Here is a 16499-nt window from a genome sequence, read left to right on the forward strand (position 1 = left end):
TTAAAAAAAAATAAAAGTCAAACAAGGAGTTCCCATATGACCCGACAACTGACTCCTAGTTTTATACCCAAAGAATTGAAAGCAAGAACTCAAACATTTGTGGGCCAATGTTCATAGCAGCATTATTCACAATAGCCAAAAGGTAGAAATAACCCAACAATCTATCGACAGATGAATGTATAAACTAAATGTGATGTGCACATTCAATGGGATAGTATTCAGTCATAGAAAAGAATGAAGTACTGATACATGCTACAACATGGATGCAACTTGAAAGCATTGTGTTAAGTGAAATAAGGCAGACACAGAGGACAAATATTGTATGATTCCACACATATGTAATATCTAGAATGAACAAAATCTTAGAGACAGAATATAGATTAAGGTTGCCAGATGCTGGGTAGAGGATGGGGCGTGAGCTGTGAAGGGAGAAAGGGGAGTTAATTGCTTAATAGATACAGTTTCTGTCTGAGGTCATGAAAAAGTCTTGACAATGGATTGTGGTAATGGTAGTACAACATTGTGAATGTAATTAATACCACTGAAGTGTACGTTTTTAAAAATGATTAAAATGGGAAATTTTACATTATATATATATATACACACATACATATGTTTCCACAATAAAAAAGGGTTAATATACATATTAAATGCAGGCATTAATTTGGAATATGTCTCTAAAGGATATAAAACAAATTTGCCAAGCATACAAAGGGTTTCATCACTTTTTTTAATAGCAAAAAACTATGCTGAAAGAATCTTTAACAGCAAAGACTCTATATTTCTTCCAAATATCCTCTTGCAAGACCAAAAATAAAATATAACTCCAAATATAGCAAGCATGTTTCCCTGGGATTTTGCCATCGCTTTTTAGAATGGTGTTAAATATTTTCTTTCAGTTCGTGTTATTGTCTTCTGGATTTTCCACCATAGGACCATTTGCCATATTGATGAAAATATATTTGGAAAAGTAATTGGTAAATAAGGGAAAGATTAATCAGGCTGTGATCCAAAGATGATAATCTGTATTGTGTAAGTACTGATAACAGAACATTTTAGGGGATAGAAAGAGTAAATAGAGAAGCAAATGTGCAAGAAAACTTATTATGTGGGATTGATTATTTTCAGAGAATATAGTTGCCTACTTGTTCTGTTCCTTTTCTTTATTACTATTATTTTTTTAAGCTTTAAAGAGTGTTCTGTAACTCAACACTTGGATATAATGATCCACTGGATACAGAAAGAAAATTTTTAATCAATTTTATCTAATTTTATACAGCTTCTGTTCTATAATGTGTATTTATAAAGTACATAATGTATTAGTATGGTCATATATATGTGAATGTGCATATATAAATTTTCTAAATTAACAAATGTATATTAGGGTAAAGTGCTCAAAATTCTTTTTCTTGTTGAGCACAAGTTCAAAATTTCAGAGACTGACTTTAGAGAGTTATAAGCCAAGAGTTATCAGGAATGATGAGAAGAGAAAATAGAATAAAGTGGTAGTCTGAACATTTAGGCTGACATATTTTGTTGGAATTATGGCAAAGTAAGAAACAAATAAGTGAAAAGCTATTCTTATTCCTTTTACTGAAGAAATAAATGAAAAAAGATAAGCCCTAAAGTCATACATTGGTAAAGTAAGCAAATGCAGTAGTAGCCAGGCTAAATTTAAGGGTAACACAGGAAGCATTAGTGGTAAGAGGAGAATGTGTAAAAATTTTCCTAAATCAATTGTTGGTCATACTGATATATTAAATGAATGGGAATAACAACATATCCAAGAAAAAGCACCAAAAAGGGAATGGATGAAGGCGTTGACACAGTGAAAGTAAAGCTCTCTCTTTGAAATCTATTGCAATGCCAAAGCTTTCTATTTTTATGTAAAATTAAGTATGATTAGTGCAGAATGTCTCCCAAAGACTTCTGCCTTCCTGCTTTGCAGTCTCCTCCCTTGTTAACTCTTCCTTCTTTTCTCTGCTTCTCTCTATCCTCCTCCTAGTCTGCTTTTCTGGACCAAGGGAGTGAAACCAATGATCTCAAAGTTCCCTCCCAGCTCTACCATTCTGACCCTGTGCCATGTTAGGAAAGGGGTTTTTCTGTATATAGTGAGTAGTTTTGCAATATGCATTATTCCTCAACTTAAGAAATATAATAATGGTAATAGTGATAATAACGACTAACACTGTGACCACTTACAAACAGGAACACTTCTAAGGTAGAAATAATCACCCCATTTTACAGATGAAAAAACTAAGGCATTTTTGCTCAAAGTCACCTATAAAGTGACAAGGCTAGGATTCATATCTAGTTATTCTGGCTCCAGTACCTGTATTCTTAACTACTATGCATTACTATCTAACAATCTGCCAAATTAAATATGAATGAAGTTTGACTATTATTCCCCATTTAATCTTTTCTTTTTGTTCCCATCCCTAGTATCCCAACATTCTAGAAACTTTGTGTCAAGTAATATTAATGCTAGTGGATTAAGCCCAACATACAGACTTTTAAGTGTAAGGGAGTAGAATGATAGGAAAAAGAAACTATTCCAGTTACAGATGTTTTCCCATGCATTCAAATGTAGGTAAAGAAGAAATTGCAGTTAGCAGTTCTTTTCATCCTTAGTACATCTAAAGACTGTGCTTAGCAGTGCAACCATTAAGCAAATCCTGGCACAGCTGTTCTTCCCGGCTTTTATCTTTGCAGTGCTTTCCCCTCAAAGTGAGTCTTTGAAATTCTGAAAGCCCTGTGCTTCAATTTCCCACCATTCCACACCTATGCCAAGTTTCAAGATTGGCTTTGATGTGTACATAAAGTGGCTTGGCACCCCTCTGTCATCATTCCCTGGATCTGTCCCATTCTGTGAAACTGTGATATGATTATCACTGTCTCAACCAAGGAAACCAGTTGCACATGGAACCATGAAGATGTCCTTTTACATGGGTTCATGGGTTATCCTGGTGACTGCTGGAGTGCTACAGTGTGATGTGGGGGTCGGTTAAACATTTCAAAATCATGTAGGAGTTATGCAGCCACTCTACTTCTAATCCATAGACCTTCAATTTTAGGGTTTTAGTTCTGAAGTTTTATTCTTACCATAGATTACTACGGCAGCAGAGCTTAAAGGGCTGCCTGATTCAAATATTTACTTTCTTAAGGTTGAGAAATAAAGCTCAGCATAGTATATATTTATATTCTAAATAATGCCTTTCACTGAGCAAAAGAGAAATGGCATTGTTCTTGTTAACTGTCAATGGATTTATAAACTATATGGTCTCTTCTTCCAAATAATATCCCATTTCAAAGCTTGAATAACCTATATGAAACAAAACCCAAAATAAAATTATCTTGTAGTTAATCACTTACCAGTGACTGCATATTCTAATGACATGGTTCTTATTAAACATTTAACAACCATAATAACAAAAAACAACACACCCCAGCCCTATCCTCCTCTCTATCCATAGAACATATATATGTGATAATTTCTCAGAGGCTATAGGACTTTCTACTAAACATACCCAGGCTTTTTGTGCTTGATATTGCTCAAGCAGTGGTGATATTTCTCAAAAAAAAGTTTTATCAGTTTTGGGGTCTTTTTGGCTTTAATTGAGGTTGATCATAAGAGATTTAATGCTTAAACTTCAGGTAAGACATCCAAGTTTCTCAGAATTTCTCCCAAATGTCTCTTACTGTTTCTCATCTCAAGTGTAAACTAATGAAATATAGAAGGTTAATGCTGGAAGGGACCTTGAAGAGTATACTTATTATTTACATTTTAAAAATGAGAAATGAAGAGATTCTATAATAATTCAATGCCTATTAAATGCAATGCATTGTTTCAGATATTGCAAAGGAAGCTAAACCAAGACAGTTTAGTTTGGCTCTCCATATCCCCCCTTCCACTCGTCTCCACCCTGCCCTTTGACCCCAGGCTGACCTGCAGTGATTACATTCACCTTCTCCAGGGCCTATGGCTTCCAGATGGGGTCAGCCACTGTGGAGTCCTTGCAGGAGATGAAGAAGAGGGAGGAGGGTGACAAGGGTGTTTGGCCCTGGCTCCCTTGCTTTGCAGGATCTTCTGACTGACTCCTCAGACTGACCAAAACTCGCTGCTCTTCTCAGAGTGTGCCCCTCTTCCAGGCTCCGATATCTTCATCCTTTCCTCATTTCCTAGTGCCTGGCCTGGTGATAGCTTTCCTGCTACTGGACCTTGGTTCCTTCACTATGCCTTGGAGGTTCCCTATACCCCACCCACACTTTTGTAATTAATTCCTTTCTAAACAACTTATCCTCAGGTTATCCTGAGTTCGCCTTCTGCTTCCTTTTGGGGTGCTAACTAATACAGAAATGTCAACTCAGTTCTCAGGAATTTGATGACTTAGTTAAACATTCCAACGTCATTCAGGAGTAGCAGATTTGGGATTAGAATTCAGGTCTCCTAACTCCTGAGTACGAGTTTGGCCAGTAGGACCAGCTTAAACTGACCCAGCAGATGGGCAGATGTGTTTAGATTGGCAGGTACAGGATTATAAAAAATTTACTATTGACTTGGAAACACTAGGAAAATTCATGTAAAATATATGGATTTTTTCGTGAAATTTGGCTTCTGTGTGTAGGAGCAGAGTTGGAACTCCCTTCTTTTCTGTGGAATTTTTTCCCCATAGTCCCCACCATTTTCCCTTGCCTTACACTTGGTCCTAATAGGAATTGAGTTTGTAAACCTTCCTTAATCTGTTATCCCTTCCAGAGATGTTCACATTTCAGTGGAATCAAAAATATTAAATAATGGAAATTGTCTTCTAATGGTAGCATGTTAGGTATCAAGAAAGAGCTGGAGAGAGCTTTTGTTACCAGGGAAGAAAGGAGAGAAGCAAGGCTTTTGATAGCCCTGAAATTACAGTGTCTGAAGTCCTGTGACACTCTGGCTTTTCAGAACTCATTCCAGAAGTAATCTATGATGTTGATTTTATGTCTTGACAAGCCTTTTTCCCTGTCATCAGCATTTTGCTGCTCTTCATTTCAGCTCAGCATACAGCTGCTCTGGTATTGTGATCATCTTTCCACTGAACATGCTTATCATTTCTACTACTAATAAAATAGATAATAAAACACAGTAGAAAATCCTTAACCCAGAATATCCTGGACCAACACCTGATTTCGTTTAACACTATTACTGAATCATAAATGTCTTAAAATGCCAAAAGAATACAATGATCAAAAAAAAAAAAAAGGCTTGTTCTGGCTCCAACATCCGCTGGAGGCATTCCTTTGTATTTTTTCCCCATTATATGGATTAAGGAATGGGGATACAACATACATTTACACAATGCAGTTTTAAAAATATTATTAACCTCAAACTGAATACCAACTTAACTTATGCAATACCATCATGGCTTGTGTGATACCACTGCAGTGATCCTGTGTAATCCATATAATTTTCCATATTCTTGGTGCTTGCTTTGCTGGGATCTAACCATGTGCAGCCAGGCAGATGATTCCATCATCACACCCCTCTCTAGAGAAAATTGAACACAATGGAATTATTTCAAAAGTGTACAATTACTTTAAAATCTTTCTAAGTATTAGATAAAAGCAATATTTAGGATCCCGGATGAACAAAACTATATATTTTGTTTGCTGAAGTTATTTGTCTACAACTACTTCCTTTGCTCATATCATCAGCAATAAAATGGCTTCAACTAATAAGTGGAAATTATCATAAAACAGGATTTTTGTTTAATATGAACATTTCAAAGTAGGACTGCAAAGAGCAACTTATAAACAAAGAATATCAAAATAATTAATCATAAAATATCTATAAAATTTCTAATAGCTTTTTACAAAATGGTCTTTTTCAGGAAGGTAGTACTAATATTATGTCCACTAAAAATAAAGGCTTCAGCTTTATTTGGCAGTATTTACAATCATAAAGAAAGATATTTTTTCCAGCATGCTTTTGTTGTTTGCTATAGTTTACCTCAAGTTTTTATGGCAATATTAGCATTCCCTTCTGAAATATATCCTTCCTGTTTTAAGTACACACAGTGTAACTTAGGTGAATCATAGCAATGATGCCCTTTGAGTCTTGCTCAAGAATGGGACTTTTCATATTTACTTTTGCATTTCATAGTAGGATGTTTGTTATTTTCTTAACTGTACTGACATTTGTTCACCAAGTGTTCTTAGAACTGAATAGACACTGAGTTTTCAGCAATTCCTAAATGAATGGATTAATTCATGAATGAGTTCTAAGTATCATAAAACATTTTGACTAGAAATATCACTATACTGCTTACAGCACAATATTTGTGATTTCAACTTTAAAAATAATTTTCAACAATAACATAATGACATTATTTTAGAGTAAAATCCAATTCTCATTAATTTATGGGGTAGGTTATGGCAACTTTTCTTTATTATTTTCTCTGGAAATGAGTAGTTAATATACTGGCAATGGAGCTTTTTTCAATAAGAAAAATCCTAGGCAGTTTTTTGAAAAGTTCCCTGTCCTTTTCTCTGGTCCTTAACATCTTCCTGATATTTGCTTGTTTGGGCAAAGAGAGGGAAATACCTAATAACAAGCTGTGTCCTCCAATTGTTGGAGGACCTTTACAGAAGTATTGATTATGATATAATATGTCAAGTTCCATAACAAATTTAACAAAAATATTATTCAGAAAATTTACAACTGATTGAACTATAGACATGTTCTGGACTAGAATAGCACAAATAGAATATGCACTTATAGATATCTGTGCTGGTTTGAATGTATTGTGTCCCCCAAATGCCATTATCTTTGCGGTCTTGTGGGGCAGAGATTTGCTTGGAATGTGCCCCACCCAGCGGTGGGTAATGATAATTTTGATGAGATGTCCCCATGGAGGTGTGGCCCCGCCCATTCGGGGGTGGGCCTTGATCAGTGGAGCCATATAAAACATGCTGACTCAAAGAGACTAAAGGCAGTGCAGCTGTGAGTGATGTTATTTGCAGAGGAGCAAGCTTGCTAGAGAGGAATGTCCTGGGAGAAGCCATTTTGAAACCAGAACTTTGGAGCAGATACCAGCCACGTGCCTTCCCAGCTAACAGAGGTTTTCCGGACGGCATCTGCCATCCTCCAGTGAAGGTACCTGATTACTGATGTGTTACCTTGGACACTTTATGGCCTTAAGACTGTAACTGTATAGCCAAATAAACCCCCTTTTTATATAAGCCAATCCATCTCTGGTGTTTTGCATTCTGCAGCATTAGCAAACTAGAACAATATCCGTGTGACTAAAAATATAATCATATTGTTTTGAAATAATAGAATTCAAATAGTTTAGAGTTGGAAGACACTTTAGACATTATCTAGTTTAACCCCCTTGTTTTAATAGTTGAAGTAACTGATCCTTAAGAAGCTCAAGAAACAACTGTAAGTTTATCCAACAAGTAAGTAGCAGCACATTCCCAACCAGATCCCAGTCCTCATTTCCAAGTTCCCATGTTCTTGAAAGTCTTTTGTAAAAAATTGCTACATAAAAGATTACAGATGAGTCAAATTGAAAGCTGTTTCTGTTTATTGCTTTTTCAAAATGTAAAATTAAGTCAAAGATTAAATTTTGTCTATGTTGTATACTAATTACTTAACTAGTATACAACATAGACAAAATCAATTAACTCTTAGGAAAGATAGTGTCAACCAAACCAGCAAAATGGTAAGCCTTCATTAGATTATTAATTGCATTTGGCAATCTTTTGTTGTTGGTTTTCAATAAAGAAATTTGTGACAAGAAATTTTTTTTAAAACATCTGTGTTTAAGATTGAGGAAGTTAAAAAAAAAAGAGCAAAGTAATTGTTTCATAAATTATAAACCATGTATGAAAAGTAAGAGAGAAAACCAAGACAAAAAAAATATACAGAAAGTTTAGGTCAATAAAAATGGTCAACTATTTAGCAAAGTATACTGCTGATTAAATACTGTAAATGATTGTTTTAAAGTCCTAAAACATCTGGGTGTGATATTGTTGGCTGTTTGAATACCAAATTTAGGGTAATACAATGAATAAAAGGACCCCAATGATCATTTTGTGGCATAGTTGCTAATATTGTAATAGATTTTTAAATTTGTGTGAATTTAATGACAATAAATTTAAAAAAAAAGAATATTTCTCCTGAAAAAAAGTGATGCTTATACTTCAATAGTAAGTTACCCTTAACCCATACGAAACTCTTGATCAGTTTTGATAACAATAAACTTTGGCTGACTGTGTCTGTGTCATTGAAGATATCTATTTTATGAAGATGACTAATCATTTATTGAAATAATTTATTTTGACATTCTGACTCAGAATGCTTACCCAGTCCCACTGCTAAAAAATGAAATTGATAATACAAATTGATAACCCTCTATTTCCAGATATTAAAATCAAAGGAAAATATTTAAGTTTGAATATTTAAATATTGAATTTAAATATTTAAATATTGAATTTAAATATTAAATATTGAAAATCCCCCAATCTGTTTCACTCTTCATTTGTAACAGAAAATAATCCTTCAGCAAATCTGCCAATGTACATGATAAGCTGTCGCTCAGTCTGGATTGCACTGGAAATAATTGTGCAGTCAGCTTGGCCTGGCTGGCATGAATTCATTTTTAATCAATTCTTGAACCTGAAAGTTATGATATCTTCCCACTGTGGTTCCTGCAGTAATTGTTATCCTGTATCTCTTCAAGACAATTTGCAAAATATGCAGGCAAAGGGACCAAATGTGGTGTTAGCTATAATGTCAGGAATGAGGCACAGTCTAAAGGGAGTGAAAATGACACTGACAAGTAGAATGTCTTTTGGTTTTCTAGCTGGTCTCACTTTGTGGATGTAACAAAAATTTCCAGTGACCAAACTTCAACTTAATTCACAATTCTAGACTCATTTCATTTCAACATAGAGCTGTATGTTGATAGATGCCAATGAAACAAAAACGAAGTCTTTTCTATCTGCCCTTTAGGGAAGGAAACATACTCTAACAAGGGAAAGTTACTCTCTAACACCAAGGATCCCAGGTAATTCCTCACTGAATTCCTTCTGGTTTACTACAAGAATCCCATCAAAGTCTTGCCATACATTCACTTTCTGTTAGTGCTCTATAACCATTGAAAGCATTGAAATGCTCAATGTAGGGTATGCTATGATTTTCCACCTTAGCGCTAAAAATATTCCCCAGTCAAGTCTAATCTATATGATATTTTAATTCCAAATATAATGAATTAGATTTTGATACCTAAAATTTCATGATGATGACAGAGAAGAATTGAAACACACTGAATTTAAACTTTCAAAGGCTTTAATTTATTAGAAGGAATTTGGAAGTTTCCTATTTTTGCTGCTGATAAATATTATTCTCTCCACTTGAAATTGCCTAGTATGACCAATACTCTGAGTATCTATTAAATATCATGCCCACTATGCAAATCACATTACATAATGCAAAAAAAAAAAAATGCCAGTAGCATAGTAAATATTAAGTGAATGATACAGCAAAATCTTACTAATTTGATTTAGAGCTGTAATAGATTAAGGGTCTTTCTTTTTTCCTGTTAAATAAAAGCACATTTTATTTCTTTTCCAAAAATATATAGGAAAATAAACATGGCTAACAGAATATTAACACTTGATGGTTATTTGTGATGCATAAATGAATACATATAAATGACTTGTAATTAAATTTTTTAACTTTTTCACAGATATTACTAACGGCTCCATGTCCATATTTAGCTTAGGTCTAGCATACTACATGTATTATTTATTTGTATATGTGTCATTCATTTCTCTTTTTTCTTGTTATTGATACATATAAATATATTATGTAATATCTATATATGTGATATACATAATATATGTCTATATATCATCTCTCTCGCTCTCTCTCGCTCTCTCTCTTGGTCTCTCTCTTGCCAGCTATCTAATCTATCCATCCATCCATCATTTGAAAAAAGTCTCTCCTTTTAACCGGTTGAAAGAATTCTGTAGCCATAAAGACCAGAATAAATTTGATAAGCAAATTCTTTATGGATTGATATTATGAATGTAAACTAGAGGTCAGTCCCAACTAAAATTATCACAAGTCACCATTTTGAAGTGATAGTTACTAAGGTAATAAAAAAATAAGGCAGAGTTAATCATATTGGAATATGTTGGTTAACCGAAAAAAAGAAAAAAGAAGCCCTGAAATATTATCAGCAATTCAGATGCAAATGCTTTTAGCACTTTTATGTATTAACTAGAGGGCTACTCTTTCTGTTGACTTTTAATTTTGACTTCACTGAGTGCCTGATTTTATCCTAGGTCTTTCCTATTGATTGCTGACCTTTTCCCGTCATTTGATGTTAAATACCATGCAATGAAAGCATCTCCATTGTAACACGGCTTGAAATAGATCAGTGAATTGAATGTCACCATGAGAAATAGATTAAATTATTGACTTAGCAGACACCAGAGAAGACTCATTTATAAGCTTTCTTTATTCCACTTCATTTTTTCTTCTTCATTTATGAAGCAACTGCTAAGAGTTTTGGTGTTTTATTATCACCAAAACATTTCTTTCAATGTTTTATTAGTAGAAAACAACAATATAGTCGTCTTGATTGAGAAAAGCCATTGCCAGGGTCAAGTCCTTTTTATGTCTCAGATATACAGGTTTTAGGACATACTCGTTCTTGAGACCATCTCTAAGGCCATCTATAGGAGGTGCTATTTTGTCGAGAAAGAAGAAGTGGCTGAAATGTCTTAAGTTTTCTTGTTATCTTAAATATCCCATATTGAGGATGAATAAGTAAAATAGACTGCAATAAATTTTTGGTATATTCAAGCTATGATAAAATTAGTATTAATGCCCCATGCATTAAAAAGATATAATACAAATGGGTTTAGGATCTTGGTTATTAAGACTGGAAGATAATTCATTAGCTGGACTATGATTTTTTCTTCATTTGATGATATAATAACATTATAAAATTTAGAGATGTTTTCTTATCTTTACATATGTTAAGAATATCCCACCTCTCATCACAGAGAAGGTACAATATTAATGTCCTTATTTAGCTTAGTAATATGTATGTGACTTTCAGACTTACAATTTCATAAGGAACAACCTACTACAAAAAAGTACTAAGTACTCTTTCCTGCTAAAGATCCAAAAAAGGGAAAACCTGGGAGAACTTACCAATACATAATCAAGCCTCTTTGGTTTTCTTATTTTAAGTAATGGGATCAATCAATTGCTCAAATTAACAGTTTAATTGTATAATCTGGTTTTAAACTGTGATTATGTTGCTTAATGTAACACCATATCAAAGTTGAAAACCTTGAAAAATTAGCTTTTGTTTTCTTTGTTGTTTTTAGCTTGTCTTCTATTTTGGTTTGGGAGCCACTCTAAAGTTCTCCGACATAAGATATCAAGTTTTTCACAATTCCTTCATTGCTTACACTTATTTGCACATTGGAATCACCTGGGAAATTTTAACATCTACAGGTATCTGGGTTCTACCCCTAGAGATTTGGTTGTAATTCATCTGGATTGCACCCTCAATAATGGGTCTTATAAAATCTCCCCAGGTAATTATAATATGCAGCAGACTTGGCATCTACTGGTGTATATGAATCTGATGTTCTTGTTACAACTCACTAGTGGATTGCCACCCAACTTTTTCAGTCATCCTATTCACTGAAAGGACAGACTTCCTTGCTCTCTTTCTCCTCTCTTCCTACAGAAAATTCTACCAAAACCTGAATAAGACTTTGAGAAAGACAATTACTCTTATGTTTATTCCTCAATTTTTGCAAACATGTCCCTTTTTATGTCAGAGGCAAGGACAATAACTTTTACCAGTATTTATTTTTGTTAAGAGAAACCAGTGGAATTGAAGGTCAAGTTTTCTTCTGACTGTACAGATCAAACAAGAAAATATTACATATTTCAGCTTTACAAAGAATCGTATTGATTTAAAAAGGAGCCATATTATTGACAAAGTTCATGATGAAACATATATGTAATAAGGAGACTAAAATATTTATTTTACATATCTACAAAATGTATTCTCATATTTCTAAATCAACCACAAATCATATAGGAAAATTTGTAGGTACATGAAAAAGCTTCAAAACATAAAAATTAACATTTTAAAAAAATCACATGTGAAAGCTAATTAAATAATAACATTGACAAATAAATAATCAGCTTTACTTATTAGCTGCTGCCATGCATTTCTGGCATTCCATTACAAGTGAGGGTCAGCATGCAGGGTATAATTTCATACTATGTGATTGCATAAAGCTACAGGGCTTAATTTTGAAGTAAAATGTCACAAGCATTTTAAGTCTCTTTCAAAGGGAGATCACTCACGGCTGTTAAACTGTTCCCATGAAAATTAACAGAAAAAAGCACCTTTCGGAAATGTTACTGTGAAGAGTCACAGCAACTTTTTTTTTTAACTTTTCAGTTTTGAAGGTTTGTGTGTCTGGGTAGCACACAGGTTGAGGGGTGGAAGGTAACTGAGAGGCCCTTTTCTTTTTAAAAAAGTAATGATTTAATTATATATATATAATATACATATATATATAGTACCACCAGTCTTTTAAGAACCACAGGGGAATTAAAGCTACAAAATGCATGGAATTTAAAAGAAAATTGCACTCATGGATATACATACATCTTGCAAAACTTAAAAAGGAAAAACTATCTCCAAAGAAGGTCCTGACACTTAGGACAGCTTGCTGGGTTTGATCAAAGAAGAAAGCATATATTTTCAAGTGAGAAAATAACAATGGCAGGCTTGAGTCTCCAAGCAATCGAATCTGTAAAGCAGATGGTTACTAGTCAGTCCAGTGTTGAGAGTTTGAGTTTTAACTCATGCTGTGCTTGCTGGATTTGCTAGCTCTTTTCCGTTCTCTGTGATGCAGAGCTGGCTTTGCAGGCGACACACTCTCAAAGTTGTGACTGGACTCGTTGTGCTGCCTGGTGTACCTCTTGCACTTGCAGGCGGTGACCACCGTGATTTTGTAGGTGCGGGTGCTGCCATCTTGGCACTGCAGCTGGATCCTCTGGGTGCGTGTTTTGTCATTGACACATCTCCACTCCTGGGAGCTCCTCCTGCTCCAGTACTTTGTTCCATAGCCTCCCCCGATCCAGTTGGCGAGCACTGGCAGAGGCAAGCACTCACCAGCACACACCAGCTCCTTCAGAGGGCTGATGCTGGTGCACAGACCATCTGAGATATATTTGGTGGAACGCAGCTCCCGGCAACCCACTTGAACACGAGCTACAGGAAAGGGAAAAGAATGTGCATCAAAGGCAGAAAGCAAATGGAAGCTTAAAAAAAAAGAATCTGCAATGACAAATATAATATCCAAATGATAGCAAATTGCCAAATTGAAAATGAACATCCATTTTATGGATCCAAAATCTGCCTGGGGAGTTGTAGAGACACTTTGGTGAAAAATACCAGTTTACATGGCTATAACATTCTTTAGGGGAAAAAAAAGTCTAGGCCAGATTAGCTAATTGCTTATTGGAGGATTCGAAAATTCCATTTTCTTAGTCTCACTCCTCAATAAGGGTTAACCGGCTCTTATATTTATATGTAAATATTCTTTCTTCAGTGAGCAAAAGAGAGCATATTTAATGTTCCCTTTCTCATGGGCCATATTGGTTAATGCCTGTAAGTGCTTTTCATTAGCTTTTAAAAAAATCTGTTGAGAAAACTGGGGAAGTACTTAACTATTATGTACAATGCATATGCACTCTGCAATATTTTCTTTCAATTAAAGATTTCAGTTGCAAAGAATCATACATACATTTTTATACAAAGTCTGAGATTAGGCATATCAAACTAAATAACTACATTTTAAACATAAATTCCCAGGTTATCTCTAAAGAAAATACAGATGGTAAAATGTTTGAAATGCAAATGCCACTACAGCACAAAATTTAAAGAATATAGAAGCCCCTAAATCAGGAACGTATGGTTGCTATAAGAACTTGGCTACATTTCCATGAATTTTATGGCAGAAAATGCCTAACATGTCTGATTTACAAAGAGGAACCATGGTGTTCATTTCCTGAATATTGTTCATGGCAAAATTTTTGTTTAGTTATTTGGATTTGATAAGTATGTTCTCTAATTGGCTGTTTCTTGTTACATGCCTTATGTGATTAAAGCCCATTACAAGCTTGAAAAGAAATCAAAGCTTGTTAAGGAGAAAATAAAAGTTCAAAAGTATAGAGTGCTAAAATTAAAATTAAAAAAAAAAGAAAGAAAGAAAATCATAAGGGACATTGAGAAGGTCCAGCATAGAAAACTGAAAACAAACTCAAATTAGACACTGAATTAGGAGTTTTACTTCATCTCTCTACCCCATTACTTCTGAAGCATGAGATATAGGCTAAAGGAAATGTGATAGTTGTATACATATATACACTCACATGCATCCACATAGATATAGAGTTGTTACATTAAAATTTCAGCATGCTTTTCCTATCTGAATCTGATTCTGGCTCACCTAACTACAGCCACGTCAGGAATATACCTGGAAGCAGCCAGAAATGACTTTGACTTGTCTAGCTTTTTGTTCTTGTATGTATACAGATTGAGCATGTTTGCAGTGACAGCTCATTGACAATGAATACCCACTGCATTGCTTGGTAATCTAATAATAATCAGATATTTCCTGTGTACATAAAAGCAATCACGTTCATAGAGGTTAAAACACCTTGGTTTTAACAGATACATTTGCTTTGACTTTTCAAAGGACAAAACTACTTTTATTAGTTGAATGGAATTGAGGAGAGGTCAAAGAATCTGTGTAAGATTTCCTGTACACTGTGTCACTCTGTCTCTCTTAAAACCTGATTATTAGCATGTGAACTCTTCTATACAAAAAACATGAAGCAAAAGCTAAGTGCAGAAATTTGAATCCCCCTAGTTAGTGGTCAATTCATTTATCACTTAAGCAAAGAGAAGAGGAAAAAAAAAAATACTTCCAATATAAAATATTACTGTGTTATTTAAATCTCTAAAATTACAAAAATTTTCCTAGACTTTCACAGAAATATACAATTACCTAAATTTTGTTCTGGTTAATAAAGAATTATCTCAGAAAAATATGATTTCCAACATTTATAGCTTTATCCCTCTTTCATATTGATCATCATCAAAACTTTCAACTATTCTACTAATCACATTTTAGAAATTCAGGTGAGCAATTTCTCTTTCTTTTCCACAGAAAGCTTCCTTTTTTTCCCTTGTCCTTTCCTATACATACTTTTGATTGATTACCTTAATACATTTGTTTCCAGAATTGTACATGCCCTGAAATAAACTGAGAAGACAAGCTGAAAACCTGTCTAGATTAACCCTTTTTAAAATCCTTATTCTGCATGAGTTTAAAGAAGCAGCAGTTGAATTCCTGGAGACATTTTATTTTTGGATGTTGGCTAAAATATAAGTCTGTGCTTGCATTATCAAATCATTTTTTCAGTTATGTTAACTTTGAAATCACTACTGGAGGAAGTAGGCCAATCTACACATGCAGAAGATTACTCCCAGATTGTTTAGCAAAATATATATGACTCAGGTTAGTTAGCAATGGAACAATTCTCCAGGAATGTTAGTTAATGTTAGAGGAGAGAGAGCGAGAGAGAGAGAGAGAGAGAAAGAGAGAGAGAGAGAGAGAGAGAGAAGAGAAGAGAAGATCTATACAAGTAAAACACACTTACTGTTTCGATCCATTCCAGTGTTACTGAATTGCCTGCCTCCATTTCTGGCTTGATTCAACGTACTGTTGCTGCTGGGGTGTGCTGGAACAGGTTTAACTACATGTGAATAAAGGATTTCTGTGGCATCATTTTTAAAAGCCAAACAGCTTTTCATTAGGATGCATGCAAGGGGGATGAGATAGAAATGAATGGCAGGAGGAAACATGGTGAGTAGATGATTTGCCTGGCTGAAGAGCTAGTTAATTCTTTTTCCTCTGCTTCTGCACTCTGTGAAATTCCTCCTCAAGTTTCCCTTTATATATCCACAGAGGTTTGGCATTCATTCAGGTGCAAAGTTGTGTAGCGCTTCAGAGTGAAAACACAGAGAAGGGGTGGGATCCCTACATGACCCTGCCAAAGAATTTTACCAATGGAAGAGCAGGCTGCAGAAAAGGAGGAGCTTGGTATACAAATTGCCTGAAATTTCAGCGTTGGACTTCATCAGTTGTCTGTGAACTGAAGCAGCCAGGCACTTTCTATAGCAACTACAGACTCTATCCTCTGCCACTTCCTTTCCTGAGCATAGCTCACATTTGGGTTTAATTTTAATGAAAATATGCTGCTGTGCCTTTGAAGAGACTGGCTTTCCCACAGTTGTTTTGTACCCCCTTCAGATTTTATAGTATTGGGAGAGAGGAGAGAGTTCTTCCCAAATATAAGAAGAATTCATGCCAGTTTATATATTGTAGGACTTGCACAA

At 34.6% G+C, this 16499-nt stretch overlaps 1 protein-coding gene across 1 annotated transcript; it reads right to left on the bottom strand.

Annotated features, from left to right (window-relative positions):
* Positions 1–11808: 11808 nt before the first annotated feature.
* Positions 11809–16118, bottom strand: SOSTDC1 (sclerostin domain containing 1). Its single transcript, XM_037837505.1, has 2 exons — positions 15761–16118; positions 11809–13304 (listed from the first exon to the last, which is right to left on the bottom strand). The coding sequence occupies exons 1-2, from the start codon at positions 15963–15965 to the stop codon at positions 12889–12891; spliced, it is 621 nt and encodes a 206-aa protein (XP_037693433.1). The 5' UTR covers positions 15966–16118; the 3' UTR covers positions 11809–12888.
* Between the last annotated feature and the right edge of the window lie 381 nt (positions 16119–16499).

Source organism: Choloepus didactylus, chromosome 5 (genome assembly GCF_015220235.1).
Source record: "Choloepus didactylus isolate mChoDid1 chromosome 5, mChoDid1.pri, whole genome shotgun sequence".
Taxonomy (NCBI): Eukaryota; Metazoa; Chordata; class Mammalia; order Pilosa; family Megalonychidae; genus Choloepus; species Choloepus didactylus.

Coding starts and splice junctions, on each gene's coding strand:
- SOSTDC1 (XM_037837505.1), bottom strand. CDS start 15,965: ATGTTTCCTCCTGCCATTCATTTCTATCTCATCCCCCTTGCATGCATC. Junction 13,305..15,760: donor CACTGGAATGGATCGAAACA/GTAAGTGTGTTT, acceptor CCTTTCCTGTAG/CTCGTGTTCAAGTGGGTTGC.